The sequence below is a fragment of the Balaenoptera acutorostrata genome, chromosome 7 (genome assembly GCF_949987535.1).
Source record: "Balaenoptera acutorostrata chromosome 7, mBalAcu1.1, whole genome shotgun sequence".
NCBI classification, from domain to species: Eukaryota; Metazoa; Chordata; class Mammalia; order Artiodactyla; family Balaenopteridae; genus Balaenoptera; species Balaenoptera acutorostrata.
In genome coordinates, this window is record NC_080070.1 from 69,565,293 (window position 1) to 69,584,551 (window position 19,259).

Sequence of the window (19,259 nt, forward strand, 5' to 3'; positions counted from 1 at the left end):
CAGATACTGATATATTTTAGTTTCTGATAAGGCTTTACTTTTTTCTCTATATATTTTCTTAACCTTCTAGATATCCCTTTCAAATCAGTATACTGTGAAAGAGATGTTTTCTTTAGTATTCTTGGTCATGTAAATTTATTAACATTTTCATCTGCTTGCTGCAATGAATCTTCATGTATGACATCCTTCTAACTTTTAACTGCTATGCACGTTTCTTTGTTTTCTTGTTGCAGAATTATCACTATTTTATTTTGGCAATAGGTACGTATTTACACTAAAATGCACTTTGGGCATAAGCCATCAGTCTGCATGACAGTTGTTATAAAAAAGCAAAACCAAAGGGAACAAATACTATACCAGTTATAGCAATATTATTGAAGTGTAGTCCCGTACCAATACGATTTCACATGGAAAAAATTAATCTTGGGTCTTAGTAATAACAGTAACAAGAAAAAAGTGTTCCTCTAAGTGAACAGTTTGTTTTTAAGGTGTGAGTCTTCACAACTTAAAACAATTGTCAAGCCAATATTTCCCCCCTTTTCCAAAGGCTACTAAGAAACTCAGGGACAAATTTGCAAAGCACCTCTGTCAGTTTTTTAGGATACTGTGATGTGAATTTCTAAGTTTAACTTAATTTTGGCACAAACTTATTATGTTTTATATTGCTGCGTATTGTATATTCACATAAGCTGCCTTGAAAAATTGTTGGTAATAAGTTGTAGAATAACAACTCACTAATAGATAATCTTGCATCCTCACTTTTGAATCAGACACATATATGATATTCTTTATTTTGTTTGAGTCTATTTCATAGATTTTAAATTTTGAATATTTTTAATCCTTCAGATAATGCTTATTTGTGTCTACATGTTTTAGATCTCTATCAGATTTTCACTTAGCTGAACTTGCAGTTTACGTCATATTAGTCTTTTGCTTTTGACCTTCTGTAAATCATGACAAAACCAAGAAAGTACATGTTTGTTTCCTTAAAAAATTATTATAACTTGCTCTGGATACAGCAACATTTTAAGCATAAAATATCACAGAAGTTTGTAGGAATATTTTTTTAGCCCTATTAAAAAATAAACTAAAGCTTCTACTTAGAGTCCTAAAAATAGAATTCTACCATATTCATTAGGTAAAAAGTATCATTAACCATGATATATGAACTTTTTCTTTTATATTAGACCCTGCTTATGGGTATACATATTCTATATAATATAGCTTAGGTTAGCATAAAGATGGGTTATAAACCAATAAAACCAATCTAATTAAGACAATGTAACAGATAAATGGTTCATCTCACAATGCAGATGATGGAATCGTCACTTAGTGATGCTGGGGCGTTTTCAGATTTCTTTCACTATGTGCCTTTAAAGTATATGTACATGGAAGATTATGCCCAACCTAAATGGATCTACACATATTTTATAAACATTATCGCTCTCTAGTGCTGAATATATCCTTCACTGGATTTTTGAAGCAGAAAATCATAGGCAAAGAAATAGAAGAACATTCAGAATTTAATTCTACATACTTAAAAAAATAAATAAAAAGCAGGTATCCTTTATGTATAATACCATGAAATTGAGTCTGAGTTAGAGTTTCAAAATATGGGGAAAAAATGAGATTCCTTCTTGCCTATCATTACTCTGATGACAATTATGAATTGATCTATAATGAATATTAATTAAATGAATATTAAGTAATGACATTGATGAAACATTATTGAGCACTGACAATGTGCTTTATCCCACTCTTTAGACAAAAAAGAAAATTGCATAGGCACAAACCCATGGTACCATACATAAAGAATTTTCAAGAAAATAGATGACTTCAGTTACTGTGGTTAAGGTTAAAGAGGTAAATGGAAAAGAAGGGTGAAGCAGCTGAAATGGATGTTAAATAAAACCTGAAGCTCAGTGCAGCAAGTCACAACCTTAGCCAACTGTTCACACCTCTCCACCAGGCTCTCCTCACTTCTGGGAGCTCTCTAACTAGTTCAGGAAATAAGGTTACTGAGAATTCAATATCCAACTTTCAGAATTACAGAGAATTCGAAAATCTCCCTCCCCCTTTTAATTAGCTGATGTTTGGTATTGAAGTTGTCATTATTAACTGTTGCTTGGTAGGGGTAAGTGAAAGATAAGACAGGAAGAGGCCATAATCCTTGGACCGTGAGAAAGAAACGCATGCTATACTTCCACTCCCTAACAGGCCCCTGACATCACTGAGGAGTAAACACATGCTCAAAGGAAAGATTTAACATACTCTATGCTATTTAAGACTTACCATATCTACAATGCATAATTTAGTAGAATTCTTATAATAGTGGAAGAGCAAGCAAGATCGGAAGAAGAGGAAAAGTTAGTGTAGACATATGGTTCTCTGAGGGTGTTATACCTAGAGATACATAGATTGCTGCTTCAGCAACACCATCACTTGGCCAAGTTTACAGAGTTACAGTAAAGAAGAGAAAGAGGTAGAATTGGAACCATTTGAATCAGATCTAAAGATTATGCTTAAAATTTATATTTTCTCAATAGTTTTGTTTTCCTTTCTCTAAGCTAACAAGTTTTATCATTTATCTTGCTGGCATTCTTAAAGGTTAATTTAAGGTAATATAGGGTATTATAATAAGAGAAAGTATTCCAGGAAGAACACACCACAATTGGTCCAAAAGAAGCACAATGCTGAACATATTCTTTGTTTTATATCACTTCCTGCCAATGAACACTATATTTACTGTATATTCTGATAATATTATGTCTGTTTAAAAGTAAGATAAAATAATCCCACCAAACTAGTTTTTTAAATGTTTAAATAATTAATAGTTTATTGTAAAACTAACTTTTGGCTTTAGGATTCATTTCAAGCACTGTGTTCCTGATTCGGAGATGTGTTTATAGTACAGAAAGAACTAAACAACTGTGAAATCTGACTCATTTGAACAACCAAATAAGTACATTTTGGGAAAAAATGATACTTTCCAGTATAGATTAGAGAGTAACTTGGGGAAGCCACTCCTCATAAAGATGTTCACTAAGGTGTTACTTATGAGATCAAAATAAGGAATTGCAAACATGCTAAATATAAACACTGTTTCAACTGAATTATAATATCTTCAACTAATGAGATATTATGCAGCCATTAATAGTGATGTTACATAGTATATAGAAATACATAAGCACTTAATGATACCAGTTTAAATGTAAAAATAGGGTGTCACATGATATGTCAAGTTTAATTACAAAAATGCCAAAATATACATTTAAAAATCAAGAGGTAAACTTTAATAGTGGTTCTATTTATACATTAATAATGGTTCCGATATAACTGTTTCAGAGATTTAAAAATTTTTTCCTTTTCATTTTATATTGTTTCTATAAATTTTATTTAATAAATGCAAAGTTCTCTTTTAATAAAGGGTTAAAATTCACTTTCTGGTTCAACATAATGCTTACAATAGTAGTAATATTAGATGATATCGACTGAGAACTTACGATATTTAGGCATAGTTCTAAGAAATTTTCATGAATTAATTCACTTAATTCCATTTTCCAAATGGAATGCATAGGGACAAAATGTTAATAATTTGCTTCATGTCATAAAACTAGTGAAAAAGCCAGGACTCAAAAACAGACAGTATACTGCTAGCATTAATTGGGTTGAACCAATTCACTCTCACACTTGCAAAGTATGAACAATCTGATTGCTTCGTGTCCTTTCCAAACTTAGGATTTTTAATTATCTTAATCATCCTGATGGGTGTGTAGTGTTATCTCTTGAGATTTAAATATGCACCTTCCTGACTAGTAAAGATGGTGAGCATATATTCATATGTTTATAGGTGATTTGTGTATATATATTTTATTCAAATGTTTCTTTAGATCTTTTGCCCTTTTGGATTAGATTGTTTGTTGCTTATCATTGGTTTATATAAATTATCTTTATATTCTGGACACAAATCCTTTGTCACCAGGCTGTAACCACTTGAAATAACTTGCCTACAAATCTAGAGTTCATGTTAGAAACTTAAGTTTCTGGTCTTCTATCCTTTCTGGCTATCACCATCCCATGCTTACTTCTGCTTTCTTTCTCTTCAATTGACCTTCCATACTTCATTTCTAAAACTTTTCACTGGGGTCTCTGGAAACTTTGCTCAAAATAAACAAATTATCCTCTTTCTTTCTAAGTCACTGCCACTACCCCTATACCACTTCCAAGGTTGCTCATTCTCTCAAACATTACTTGTTCTATTTTTTTGATCATTTTGTGTTTGCTTGTTTTTGTTTTGTTTTTTACGGACTAGCTTGGCTTTGCATTAAAATCATCATTCTTCCAGCCCCAAAGTAGAAATTCTTATTATTTGAGACTCACGGAACCTAATAGTTCTCCCCTCTACTCTTATTCATTACTGTGATACAGAACCTTTCCACCAAGACCCTGTAATTATCCCAGGTGGTTTTATGGACAAGATAAAATAGACCATGCCCAGAGTTCCTTGACCTCCTAACACCTAGTGACCCTCCTCTCTGCAACCAGCTGAACCACCCAGATCCATGGCTGCATAATGGACTTTACCGTCCTCTGGAACTAATCTATTCTGAAATCACATCAAACCCTAATATTCTGCTCTCTGCTACAATCTTCTCTCCTGTTTCCCTCATTTTCTTCCTCTGTTGGTGTTTTCTGATTACTTGCCTCACAACCCAGTGATTATATTCTCATATCTCCTCTGCTCCCTGCTTTAAGTTTATTGTAATTCACACTGCTAGCCGAATTATCTTTCTAAAACACAAATCTGATCATGTAGTCTCTTATTTATACTGGATAAAGCCCAAATCCTTGACAAGAAAGGTCAGACTTTTCACCATCTCAGACCTTTTCTTGCCTGTCTCTCCACACCTCACCTTTACTCATAAGACTTAATAAACGTTTTGCCATTTCAAGATCTCACTCTGTACTCTTATTTCGGAGACTATTCATATAAAGTTCACTTTGTATTTGCTGGTCAAATCCTTGTTTTATTCAAGATTCAGCTCAGGCATCATATCTTCAAGAAAGTTTTCATTTACTCTTTGAATTACCCTCAGGATAGATGAAGATTCTCTTCACTAAAGCCTCAGTAAGTTAATACTTACTTCACCATAATATGTAACCTGCCTGACTGTCTTGCCCAACAGACTCGAAACTACAGTAAATAAAAGAACTGTTCTTATCTGAATTTTTAGCTCCAATACAATGAAAGGAAGGAAGAAAGAAAGAAGGAAAGAGAAGAAAAAAACAGAAGGAAACTGGCACTGCAGATACTGTAAATAAAAATAATGTACATTGATTATCAGTAATGATCTTAAAAATTCTTTAAAGGCATAGTCATAACAGTTATATGAAGAGTGGATACTTAAATGTAAAAAACCCAAGTTTAAAGTAATCAACATTACATGATCCCTGTATTTTATCAACTTTACTAATATATGTTGATGTAGAAAATTATTATTAACCCCTTATTTACAGAATAGAACCTTGCTTTTAAATTATAATGTAAAATAATTATTTTATAAAAAGAAAACTAAATCACAGAGCTAAATATAATAGAAATGATTTTAATGATGATCTGCTTTTGCTGTTCAAATATAAAATTTAAAAAGCTACTTCTTCATGAGACATCTCAAGTATTCATTTGTTGACAGTAGCAGAATTAATTGAATAAAAGCCTAACCCAAATTGAAGAATCAGTATAAAAACACGTGTAATCACAGAGACCCAGTTAGCCTGATAATTAAAAAAATACATAAAATTTATAATGAATGTAAGACTACACCATAGCTCTAGAGAAGTTGATCAAATATACAGCTTCCACTATAAAATGATTCTGAGAATCAGAGGGACTCTATCTAGCTTATTCCATTGATTTCTGGAAACTAAAAAAATTATGTACTGACAAAAATAGTTCTAAAGTACTAAACGAGGCTAAATTTTTCTTATAGTGAAGAAAAATTTATGAAAAGGACAACAATAGACTTATAGATTAGCACACAGAAATAAACACACATCCTATCAGCACGTTCAAATGTCAGTATAAATTGAACTCTACTCTTCTTAAGGATAGAAGATAAAACATGATAGTTATAAGGCTCATAGGGTTCGAAAGATAACAAACCATGATAAACAGAGCAGAGAGGGACTTCTGTTAGGTAATGAAGGCATCTCCAAAAACATACCTTTTTTGTTACAATGAGGGAATTTCATATAATTTTTTTTTAAAGCCTCTCAGGGCAGGTTGATGACATAATGGTGAGTCCAAATTTAATTAAAGCAAATCTGTGAGGGATTAACACAACATGGACCAAGTCTGTCTTGAGTTAGGGGTAAAACTTGGAACATAAAGAAGTGGGCAAACTGCATGCTCATCAGGTCATGTTTTATATGAAACTGTTACAATTTTTTGCATTGACATTTGATTGGGATTGGACAGTAGAGATTTCTGGGTGTGATCCAAAACAAGAATCAGGAATGCATTTTTGATGGAGTCCATCAAAGGCAGAACATCTGTTTTGACAATCAATTGGTAAAGGTTAATGGCCTTTTCTGGAAATTAAGTTGTTGATCAAGAGTCCTGACTGATTGCATTAGATTCACTTTGCACTTGTTTGGAGGTGGGATGAGCTATGCAATACCTTTGTAAACAGTTCTGAATTATCTTCAATACGGCAGTAAATAGATTGTGGTTCCAATCATTTTTTGCTGGAAAATTCTCAAAGAAAGCATTATAAGTACCTAAACATGGTCACAAAGAATCTTGATAGATTTTAAGCAATGAAGCTTTTTGTGATAGTATTCTCAAAATATACTAGAAGCCAAATGCAACTCCAGAAATCCGTGATTATATTTGATGTATGGAGTCACTGATTATATTTCTATTTTAATTTCAGAGTAGTTGGTTTTAATCCATTTTTATGGCTATAAGCACCATCGAGACAAATTATTTGTGGAATCCTATTTAATTATTTGTGGAATCCTATTTTAGTGCATGCTTATAAAAGCATGTCATCAGTGCAAAGAAGATGCTGACCTTGATAATCTTCATAACAGGTGAGCACGTACATATTGAATCATTAACTTAAAGTTAATAAGTGTTGAGGAGGGATTGAGGGCTGAAAAGAGAGGTACAGAAATTTTAAACAATAAATAAATAAAAATAATACCTGAAGAGATGTTCTAAAATATAAGAAGGCTGCTGCTATGGACCTCGACCTTGAAGTGTGTCATTAAAATGCTTCAACCAGCAAAAGGGATCTTTAATGAGTTTATATTGCTCATTGAATAACCAATTCCTGACCACAGGGTCAAAAGCAAAGGATAAAAAACTTCAATAAAATCTTATGTCTTAAGTTCTTCATTTCATATTTTCTATAATGAGCTAGAAATGATATTGATGACCACTTTGCAATAATTGAGTTTGAAACTCACCTGCTCTTCTTAGAGAACATGATCATGAAAAACTCATATTATTTGTGAGGACTAACGATTTTCTTTCAATGAAATTTTAAAAATTTACAGCAGGTGATACAGTGTGAAATCATTCCTGGGAAGTTAATGAGAGTTCACAAATTGAAAAGCCTCCGAGCCCATCAGTTGTAGCATATTAAGCAATTTTGTGTGCAGAACAACTTTATTAATTTGTTTAAAGTTTTAGTATTTAAACAGTTAATGAGTTTAAGAGTCAATGTACTTATTCCATGATTGGAAAGTAAACTTTAATTTCTACTTAGCAAGGCAGCAAGGTAAAGTGATTTAGGTTAATTTATTGACATGTGAAAAACCAGAAGGACTTCAAAGAGCAGGTGTACTTAGAGAATTACAAGCAGTTCAAATACTTGATTCTATTGTGTAAGGTGGTGTGTGAGGGATTAGTGGGTTGATCCAGTTAAAGAGCCTTGTTTACCATGCTGGAGAGTTTGGCATTGATTTAAAATACTTTAAATATTTAAGAAGGAAAATATTTTATTGTATTTTTGAAAGTGGATCCAGGGAGTAGTATCGAGACTGCAAAGAAAAGAGGAAGTTCAGAGATTATACTATGAGTACTAGGAGAATTCTGGAGAACAATTTTTGGGTGACATATGAGACAGTTACAGTTGGGCTGAAGAAAAGAGAAAGAAGTAAGAACATCAGAATAGGTTGTCTAATGATTAATTTGATATTCAAGATGAGGCACCAATTATAATTCTTAGGTTTCTGGCTTGGGAAAGTTGGGGAATGAAGGTTCTAGATAAGGCAAATAGGAGAAGGCCTATATCGGGATTTGGAGAAAGGGTAGAAATGATGAGCTCAGGGTATAAGCTCTGGAATGATCGTTCTTGGATTCCAGTCCTGAATTGTCACTTCATAGCCATGTGACATAGAAAATTACTTATCTGTTTCTCAGTTTTCTCATAGGTAAAATAGAGATAGTTACAATATTTACCTTATGGTGCCACTGTGATTGTTAAATTAATTCATACAAATCATTACCAATAACTGCAAACCCTTCATAATCTCAATTGTTTGTTACCTCACTCATTCTTGTAACCTGACACCAATAATCTTGATTCCAACAATCTTTGATTCCATTGTAATCCACAATGTATTTTCCTAACATCCCTTACTGTACTTCACTCTTCATGTCCTTACTTCCTTGTTTCCCAGCTTAAATTCCATGGCCAATCCCTATAATTACTCCCTTGCTCATACTCTCAACTTCTTTGCTTCTCTCTCATTTCATCATATTGGGCAAAACACAGTCTCATTAAGGCTGGCCCATGCCTATTCTACTCCTGGACCTAGAATGTAACTGGAGAAATATGACTGAATATGACCAGAGAAATATACCCATCGAAGCTTACTGATCTTGTTCTAAATCCACAGTTATTAACAGGAAGAGACTTTTCATTATTCCCTGGCAATCATATGGTATTTCTTGATCCACGTAGCTCCCACTCTCCCAGGTGACTCGTGTGTAACTTATTCCTGATCCTCAAAACTCTCATACCATCTTTGCTCTTAGCAATGACCCACCTTCCTACTTTTCTAAGAAAATCTAAGTGTCATATCTTTTTTCCATTGTTACCCCCTGAACACACTAGTTAGATTGATTGTTCTTTTAAACATGTAAGTCAGATCACTCTCTCTTTTGGCCAAAAGCCTCTAATGGCTTCCAACTTCTTTCACAAGAAAAGCTAAAAACCTTAGAATAGCCTAAATTTTCCTATACATATGAAAATCTTAAGACATATTTCACCTTCTCTACTAGTATTCCCCTTGCAGAATGAAACCCAGTCACTAATTTCTTTGATGCACTTCAGACATGTCAGGCTTCTCCTGCCTCTGAGTCTTTGCTTGTCCTTCTTTGGTGACTCCTCTGTCTACAACGTTCTGTCCCCAGAGAGCCACATCGATGACTCCCTCACATTCCTCAACTTGTTACTCAATTATTTCTTTGGTGAACTCTTAACTACTTCTTTTATCATTGTAGTTCCAGCATTTCTTCTCTTCTTTTCCTACTTTAATTTTGTCCTTTAAGCTTTACATACCACCAGTAATTGAATATAACCAGGTACTAAATACTGTACTTATTGCTTTGTTTATTGCCTATTTCACTCCACTGGAATGAAGACTCTATGAAGGCAAAGATTTGATTTGGGTTCTTACTGTTTTTCCTTCCACTGTTAATACTATTGGGTACATACTAGACATTCAATAAATACTTTTTGAATGGATTAGTATATTTAGCATAGTAGCTGGTATAGTATATGTGCTCAGTAAATAAGTTACTGTGATTACTTATAATAATGATAACATATCAGGCATGTAAACAACATGGAACCTCCATGTTGCAGCACTTGAGATTCAGAAGAGGTGGATGAACTTAATATAAATTAATACGGTAATGAAATAAATAAATAAACAAGATCCCGCTGGGGAAAATGTTAAGAGCAGAAAGCTGTGGCACGTGAGGGCAGGGCGTACGGATGAGCCAGCATGGGGCAGGTTGAAATCTTCAAAGCTAGGAAAGATATTAAAAGGAAGTATCCAGAGAAACAGAAGAAGAGTAAGGAGATGATGGTATAATGGGTGTCAAGGTAAGGTAGACACTCATGAAAGATGAGGTGGTTAACAGTGCCTAATACTTCAGAGTATATAGTACCAAGGAAATGATAACGTAACAAAAGTTGAGATACAAATCATGATAAATACCGTAGGAAGATTTAATGAGTGAAAATAAATCTTCAGAATCAAAAGTATCTACCAAAGCAATGAAAGAGTTTGCAAGATTGTTAGAGACAAGACTATTCATTTAACCCATGTTCTTTACCTTTGATTCTCTCAAAGAAAGAAAGGATGGAATAATAAAAGAATGTATCTCGTGTTTGAACTTATAAGACCAGAAGTTGATATAAGTAGGCCAAAGAAGTAGTCTCATTGAATTGAATAGGGCTTTATACCCAGATAGCTGGATAACAGAATGACATAATAGATTTCTTCTTATAGTTAAAATCTGAGCTCAAGGATGCATCTAAACCAGTAAAATTACTACACTTCTTAAAGAGAATGCAAATATATAAAAATTTTATAAGTTCTTTCTCTTTAAGAAAACACTACAAAAGAACATAATACCAAAATTCGTCTAAAGTGTATTTTAATATGGCTCTCATTATTTTTAATTAATCTTACATACTACAGGATGTATAATAAATCTTACATGAAGAAAGGAAATTTAGAATTAGTTACTGCTCTCCTCAGCCCCATGGAGGTATTTACTTCTGCTTTATATTTGCAGTTTGAGAAGAGAGTTTTAATTTTTTTAAATAAAGGAATTTAAATACAACCAGCATTTTACAGATAATTACAAAATGAATCATAAGTGGGTGCAAATTGAGTAATTTGATTAATTTCTAAGTTGACCTTTAGAAAAGTATTTGTCTAACATTTCTTACTTGTTGTATTTTTATTATATCAAACTGAAGTTCCAGCTAGTTAACTTCAATGTTGTTTTAAAAAAATGAGAACTGCGTTATAGATATGATAGTTTGTTTTGTAAAATAACTGTTTCACTTTAGAAACAATTTGGATTTTGAAATGTAACATGAATATTATCTTTGAATAGCTGCTTCTTTTTCTATCAAGATTTGTTCTTTTCAGGATTACCTCACACATTTTTCCCTTGTATATTTATTAAATCAAGGAATTATTTTGCAGGTAAATTTATTGTTCACTAATAAAAGATAAAATACACCTAATGGCAGTGTGTAGCTCTCTTCAAGGTGTGTGTTCTCATACTAAGTAGCCTCTGACTTAGGTGAAAGACCTCCCGACTGCAGATACATAATGTGCATCTCCAGCAAAATTGTCCATAAGAATAACTTCATTATTCTGGGAAGCCAGATCTATAAAACATGTAAAATGTGGAAGTGTTCTGCCTATACAATTTCTGGTAACTACAGCATGACTAAGTGGTAAAACCTGAGTCAGCTTCAGTTACAGCATACCTTACTAAGACGTTTATTGTGCCATGAAGGATAAAGGAAATATAATGGGCAAAGGGGTGTTTTCTGAAGCCATGAGGTATTTTAGGTCTATTGAGTTCTGCCTTGATCAATGGAAAAATGATCTCTGGAAGCACTGAGTGGTAGAGTGTACCAGTTAGTCACAGACACCTCAAGTTATAGCAGAATGATGAGAAGGAAAAACTCACCAGTACCACTGGACAAATTGTTGTAGGTGGTAAAATATGGTCCTTCAAAGGTCCGCAGTCACATTCAGGTTTCAGATGAGAAGCACATTTATTATGCAGCTAGGAAAGGAGAAAGAGGACACTATCAAATTTTGCATGGCAACAGCAAACATGAAGCAGATTATATTTCGCCCGAGATACAGCAAATATATTTAAAGAACTACAAGAACAAACCAACAGGATCATAAAGGGATTCATATTACATTTGCCCTTATATATATTCTACCTTAAATAAACTGTTTAGCAACTTCCGTGACCCAGTCTACATATTTTCCAATTCTCAGAAATGTTTATATTAGAAATGTGCTTTAGGGTTTCTACCAAAAAGCCTGATTTCTTTGACAAACACACATTACTGTCCATTACAGTCCTTCCTTTGCTTATCTGTTAGCATAATCTTGAAACTACTACGCACTGTGGATGCTTTTTTTTTTTTGACCCTCCTGTTTTCTCAAAGTCATTCCAAAGTGCACAGCTCAGTATGGGGCATAATTGATCCCATCATTAGTTTTAACTTTCTAATTCAATATGTAAATGTAACCAGAGATTCATCTCAGTAGGAGCAGGATATAAATATAAGAAGATGATTATGGTTATAAAAATTTATCTTTATATTATATTTATCAGCTCTACATTAAGTATGTGTATAATCATGTAACATATTATTTCCATTTCTACATGTAAGAGTCTAAGCTGATATTTTTATCAACCTTGTCACAAGTTTAAATTAAGGTGTTATAGTACATTAAATACTGATTTTTTTAAAAATTGAGACGATAATTCTTATTGGAACCATACAGAATTGCTAAAGTAGTAGTTGTTTAAAGGCATCTAGGGGTATATCTGCCCCCTACTCCCTATCAGTTTAATATGAAATATCCATACTTTAGAACAATGATACATAGTAATAAAATGTTTTGTTCAAAACCAAAAAGGAGCTGCTTCATTTTTCAGTTTTGAACCAAAAGCCACTCCATTTATGTCATGATTACATTAATTTCCGCAACAAACCTACCTTTGTAACAGTTAATTAACAACCAACCATAGGCGTCTAATGGGGTTGATCTGCTGTTAGCGATAGTATACCTCACCACTGTTGAAGGGGTATTTCTGTTGTCCCTGAATCTAAAACATCTATCACGTCCTGCCTTGGAGTTAAGGATACTTGCACAGTAATTAACTCACACTAGGCCACATTACATGAAATAAAAGTATCTTTACACATTCATCAATAATTAGCAGTTCTGCTTCTCCGTGGCATGTAAACTCCTTTTTAAAAAGTGGTTTAATCTTATCAGGCATTGCTGATCTTTGTCATGAGGCAGGAGGTATTGAAGATAAAGAAGCAGTTGAAGTCACATGCAAAATAGGAATAAATTAACAGACACTCATTTGGCAAATGCAAATGCATAATTTCCTTGAAAGAAAATCAGTGACTGGTTTAAATATATTAATTTATTGGACTTAATTTTCTTAGAATAAATCATGGCCCTGAAATTTTGGATTTAAACAAATAGATTACCAAGTGTTGTAGATTAAATTGGTCTTTCCCCAATTGATTTCCTAAATCCTAGTACCTGTGAATATGAACTCATTTCGAAATATCTTTGTAGACGTGTTCAAGTTCAGTTGAAGTTATACTGAATTAGGCTGGGTCCTAATCCAATGACTGGTGTCCTTATAAGAAGAGAGAAATCTGGACATAAGGAGACATATATGAAGGGAAGAAAGCCATGTGACAATGGAGGCAGAGATGTGGTGATAGAGCCACAGGCCAAGGGATACCAAGGATCGCGGGCCACTAACAGAATCAGGAAGAGGCGAGGGAGGATTCTTGCTTACAGCCTTCAGAGGGAGCCTGACCCTGCTGACATCTTTATCTCGGGTTTCTAGCCTCCAGAACTATGAGAGAATAAATTTCTTTTCTTATTTTGTGGTATTTTATTATGGCAGCCCTAGGAAACGAATATACCAGTCATTATGAAAACTGAACCCAAACCCAAAGACAGGCTGTGTGTCTGAAGACTCTTTTGTAATGTGGTGTCACAGAGAAAAAGCTTCTGCTTTTTGATCCTGTACCACCTATTTAAAACTGACAATGCAAGGCTCTACGAAGCCTCTACAAATAGAGAGATGTAAGAAAAAAATTCTGTGTGTACACATTGAGAAAGTACTGATATTCACTCTTGACTGCAGTTAGTGAAGCTTTACATGCGACTCTGAAGGACAGAGATGCAGGGCACTGACCACAGGTACATAAGCTGAGGGCCTCAGCCTCCTCCATGCCTCCATACCATGCGTTTCTAACAATCTGCAACTGATATGATAGGGGATGACTAACCTCTCTATACAGTTATTTGAGGGTTACCAGATGTAAGAAAGGATAACAAAGATAAAATGAATTTAATGACAGCTTTTTGGCATTTAGGCTAGTTTCCCAGGTGGGGGGAAAAAAAAGGAACTGAGGACTCAGGTAGAATCACACAGTTGATAAGCCGAACAGAATGTGTGTGTAAAGGGTAACTCTTCGTATTGAGGTTTGAGGGTTTCAGAGCATAGGTACCAGCAAATGGTCCTATGAAATACTGCTCTCTGCAGAGCTAAATAAAACCAGCATGGCATTGTCCAGTTTGATTGTCATGGGGTCCATATTCCTGAGCTTTGTCTAGGCAGCTGCAAGGCAGTCTTGCAAGAACATAGGCATATAGCAGGGTCTACAAGGAGGTCAGTAACCATATCATCATCAGTGAAACAGGGAGACGCAGTGCAAAATAATTCTCCTCCCCAAGAAGCCTGTATTAACTAATAATGTGTAAGGTACCTTATACTTTTATGAAGACTGGAATCTGGCAGCTTCTAAATATAGTTGGATGTCCATCAACATCAAGAGATTATTTGTAACCAGGAGTGTCAAACCAGAGGACACCATGTTGGAAAATATTGATCATTCTACAATGTGTATAGCAGGTCTAGTGCATTTATCATACTGCTCAGAGACATACTTGAGGACAAAATATAAAATGTAAAAGCCAATGAGAAAATGCTTATAGTTCCCAGGACTATTTATCAAGATTAATAGTGAACCTCATTTTTGCTGTGAAACTAAAACTTCTGCATAAAGCCTCTTTTTTAAAAAAGAGCAAATATCAACAAAATAGAAACCATATAATAGAATTTAAAAGGCACTTTCCCCCAAAACGGGTTATGTTCTGTTTCTTGATTAGGTGGTGCCTACACAGGGTACTCATTTGTGGAAAACTCATTGAGCTCTACCCTTAAGATATTTATTCTTTTCTGCATGTATGTTATTTTTCAATAAAACTGTAAAAAGGAAAAAAAAAGTGAATATAATCAGCAATAAAAACAAGTTGCTTAAACTCGTCACCATGACATTTTACAGAAAAAGACACAGCACAGTTGAGTCCTTCTCAGTGTCAATAAGATACTGAAGTCTGACAATTGTCTTAAAGATAACCCAGATCCCAAATCAGCAAAACAGAAAAAGCCTCATCAAGAAGAGAAATAAACTAGAACACTGATGAATCCTGACTCTTAAATGAGATGGCCAATGAAGCCCCAGAGAAAGGAAATCGTTACCTTTTTAAAAGTGTTTTTATTTTTGTTCACAGTTACCTCTGCATTTTTAAAGAGTAAGGCATAAAAATACTCAGGTCGTTATTTTATTGTATGTACAGAAACGTCCATTCATGTTAAGGGAATCAGTCCCTTATCTAGGAAATTCATAAAATATAAACCAGCTATTCCTGGAAGTGAATTAAACACTTGGAAATAATTTCAGAGTTTATGACAATTTCCAATAGCACCTAATTTAGAGCCAGGTCTATGTTTATTGAAAACAGCTGTCTCAATTTAGGAAGAAAAAGAAAATGTGTGAATGAGTGTGTGTGTGTGTGTGTGTTTAATGGATGGAGTTGAGAAAAGAGTGAAGGCATTGTATTGAGAAGAAAGCAATGTAATCTAAGAAGTCAAAAGGGAGAAAAATAGAAAAAAAATTTTCATAAGAATTTGGAGTCAAAAAGAAATAATTCATTTTCCTACAGAAAAATGAAGTGACCAGATTTAGAGGAACATTTGCTGGTTTATATACATTTTTTCTCTCTAACATTTTGCCATTTCAGGGTGCTGCCTTAATGCTGGCATTGGCCAAAGCATGAACCTTTCTATTTTAAAGGCATCGGAAACCTTTAAACATTATTGTTAGGAGTTATTATTTTTTTATTTTTTTGGGGGGGTATTTGCCTCACTTTATTTTTTATTTTTTAACATCTCTATTGGAGTATAATAGCTTTACAATGGTGTGTTCGTTTCTGCTGTATAACAAAGTGAATCAGCTATATGTACACATATATCCCCATATCTCCTCTCTCTTGTGTCTCCCTCCCTCCCACCCTCCCTATCCCACCCCCCCAGCTGGTCACAAAGCACCAAGCTGATCTCCCTGTGCTATGCGGCTGCTTCCCACTAGCTATCTATTTTACATTTGGTAGTGTATATATGTCCATGCCACTCTCTCACTTTGTCCCAGCTTACCCTTACCCCTCCCCGTGTCCTCAAGTCCATTCTCTAGTATGTCTCCGTCTTTATTCTGTCATACAGAGGGAAGTCAGAAAGAGAAAAACAAATACCGTATGCTAACGCATATAATATGGAATCTAAAAAAAAAAAAGAAAAAAAAAATGGTCATGAAGAACCTAGGGGCAAGACGGGAATAGAAATAAGGAGTTACTATTTTAAAAGAAGTAGGAACCCTACATGATACCAAAAGTCAATAATCCATAGTCATCGTATAAGCTTTCGTTTGCGAAGCTCAAATGACATGTATCATCCTCCTACCCTGTGAGTCCTGCCTGACCGCGGGTATTTTACCACAACCGGCACAAATGACAACATGGTTTAAATACAGGTTTTCCATGTCAAGAAAATATGTTCATGGCAGAAATGAACAGGTATAAACAGTGCAATCTTAACAATCAGAGAATGTAAGCAAGAGGAGGAGGAGAGAAGCAATGATGACATTCAGCCCGGCTGATGGAATTATAAAGCCCAGGGGAAATGGTTGCCCAATGTTAGAAGGTAGTTTATACTGCTTTCTTAGGATTTTTCTATTTTTTAAGTGGTTAGATTTACAAAAGGAGATAAAACCCAGTTCTAAGAGCCTAACATTCTATCTACATAATGGCAAATAGTATTATATCAAGAAGCCACAGGTTCTGAATAAAAAAGGGGTGCTAAAATGGATTTTTTTTTATCTTTAAGCATTTGTTTACACTTGTATATTTGATGCAGATTTGAGTATTACAGGATGATTTTAAAAAAATTTAAATCATGCAGTTAAAATGCACTATTTAGCAGTAAGAAGAACAGTGTTATCAGTCATGAAGGTGAATTATTGAGGACCTCCTCTAAACTCAGCACTCCATCAAGATTCAGGGTTATTAGAAGAAAAATGTGTATACTGGACCCGGAGCTGGATGAGATTGTAGTCTAACAGTGTAGACAACGTTAGCATGCAGACGTGACACTGCTGGACAGCATTTTAGTCTTTCCTTTGGTGTGGAATAAAAGTCTAGAAAGTGTTTAGAAAATGGCAAACATTATTATCAAGGAAAATTTCAAGGAAAATATGGAACTTAGTTTGATTCCTGAGGTATAGTCAGTCAAAATTTGAGGTGGGTGCATTCAGGGCAATAACAGAGTAAGCAAAATAGGGGGGAAGCATGGCTTTCCCAGAGGCCTGTCAACAGACATGCTCGGCTGCAGCAGGGACTGGGCATACGGGGGCTATTATATATGTCATGTGCTTAGGTTTGGGTCAGATATTTGGAGAAGTGAAAACCAGGTTGAGGTAGGAAGAGGTGAGAGCTGCATTTATTATCACAGAACTATTATAGATTGCTGAAGGTGGCATATGATAACAAACTAGTGTTTTCAGAAGATGACTCTGGAGGTGGTTTGCAGCCTGTGTTATAGGAAAAGTACCTTCTGCTAGGGAGATAAGCCAAGATTTCTGACTCTAATCTAGTTAAGAGGTGCTAAGAGCCTGCACGCGGGCTGTGAATGGTGAAGACAAAAAACTCAAATCTGAGAGAGATATTTTAAGGGGAAAACTTAAAGTCTCAGTGATAGGTTGAATATATGAAATAGGGATGAAAGACAAGGATAAAAGAGATTGACTTCTATTTCTATGATTGCAAGCATGATGTTACCATGTCTGATAGAATACAGTTGGAAGAGCTGTTCTTTGTGAATACAAATAAATCAGTTTAGTCTAGGATTGAGTGATATTCAGGACCACATGGTTCTGGGTGCTTTTAGAATATGCATGTGCTATTCTTAGACTGGGAAACTACAGATCCTTCCACAAGTGAGTAAGAGATGGCAGGAGTAACATCCATGGAGTGCCCTCTGTGAGCCACGGGATGGGTTTTGTGTCCTCACATGACATTTTAGCTAGTTTTCACTATGATAATAATTGTCCTTCCATAAGCACTAGTATGTATGGGGCCTTCCCTAAACACACTGACATAGATTTTTTTAAAAAATTCATTTAATTCTTATAAAACTCTTACAAGATAGGTATCATTAAGTCCATTTTACAAATTAGGAAGCTGGCCAAAGCTTTTCACATACTTGGCCCAAGATTGTACAACTATCTTACTGGTTGGACAGAGACATTCTTAAGAATCTGGTCAGTCTAACTTATGACGAAGTTAAAACTCAAGCCATTTCCAAAAGTCATATGTACAAAGGAGGTGATGGCATTTGGAAAACCACTGAAATGAAGCCAGGTTTTGTTCTCTTTGTTTCTCTCTGCAATCTATTCCTCACGGACTCCGTTCAGATGGGCCTTACTAAAGCTGAGCTTTGATGCTGCCATATCCCATCACGACTTCTGCTAGTTCTTTGCTATATTAATAGCACTTTCTGGGAAGCATTAAGACATAAGAAAGTAGATTCAGTTTGTTTAAAGGCAATCAGTAGTGTAAGTGTCAGTCAAAAGCAGATCAACTTCATACTAAAATTTTCATACAATAGTTCAGGAAGAAAGTAGAGATTATACTAAATACATAAATGTTTGGAGGTAAATATCCTGTTTAACCTAGGCAAAAAATCTATAAATTAATAGATATAGTCTTATAATTGCTTAACGTTAAAAACCAAAAGAGCACAGAGGCTGAAGTTATTTTTAAGAAGGCTATATATATTCTTCTGGATACAGGAGGACTTATTTAAAAATATCAAGTTTTGTTTCATGAACCAAACACCCACAGGAACCCCGGAGATCATGGTTTACAGCAAATCAGGCTGAAGTTAGCCAGAAGCCTCGGGTCTTGGGAGAGCTTAGTGAGAGGGCAGCCACTTTTCCCTGACTCTGCCTTAAACCCTTCAGTGGTCCCTGGTTTGCCTGTGTCCTGAGGAGAACTCGGGATTTAAATACATTTACAGCTTATATTGTGCTTTG

The 19,259-nt window shown here is 34.7% G+C and overlaps 1 protein-coding gene across 1 annotated transcript in view; it reads right to left on the bottom strand.

Annotated features, from left to right (window-relative positions):
* The window catches only part of DGKB (diacylglycerol kinase beta), a 708,671-nt gene that overhangs the window by 461,043 nt on the left and 228,369 nt on the right, over positions 1-19,259 (bottom strand). Inside the window, exon 13 of the mRNA XM_028164532.2 lies at positions 11,738-11,836. Within this exon, the coding sequence (XP_028020333.2) occupies positions 11,738-11,836 (99 nt within the window). The remainder of the gene's footprint in view (positions 1-11,737; positions 11,837-19,259) is intronic.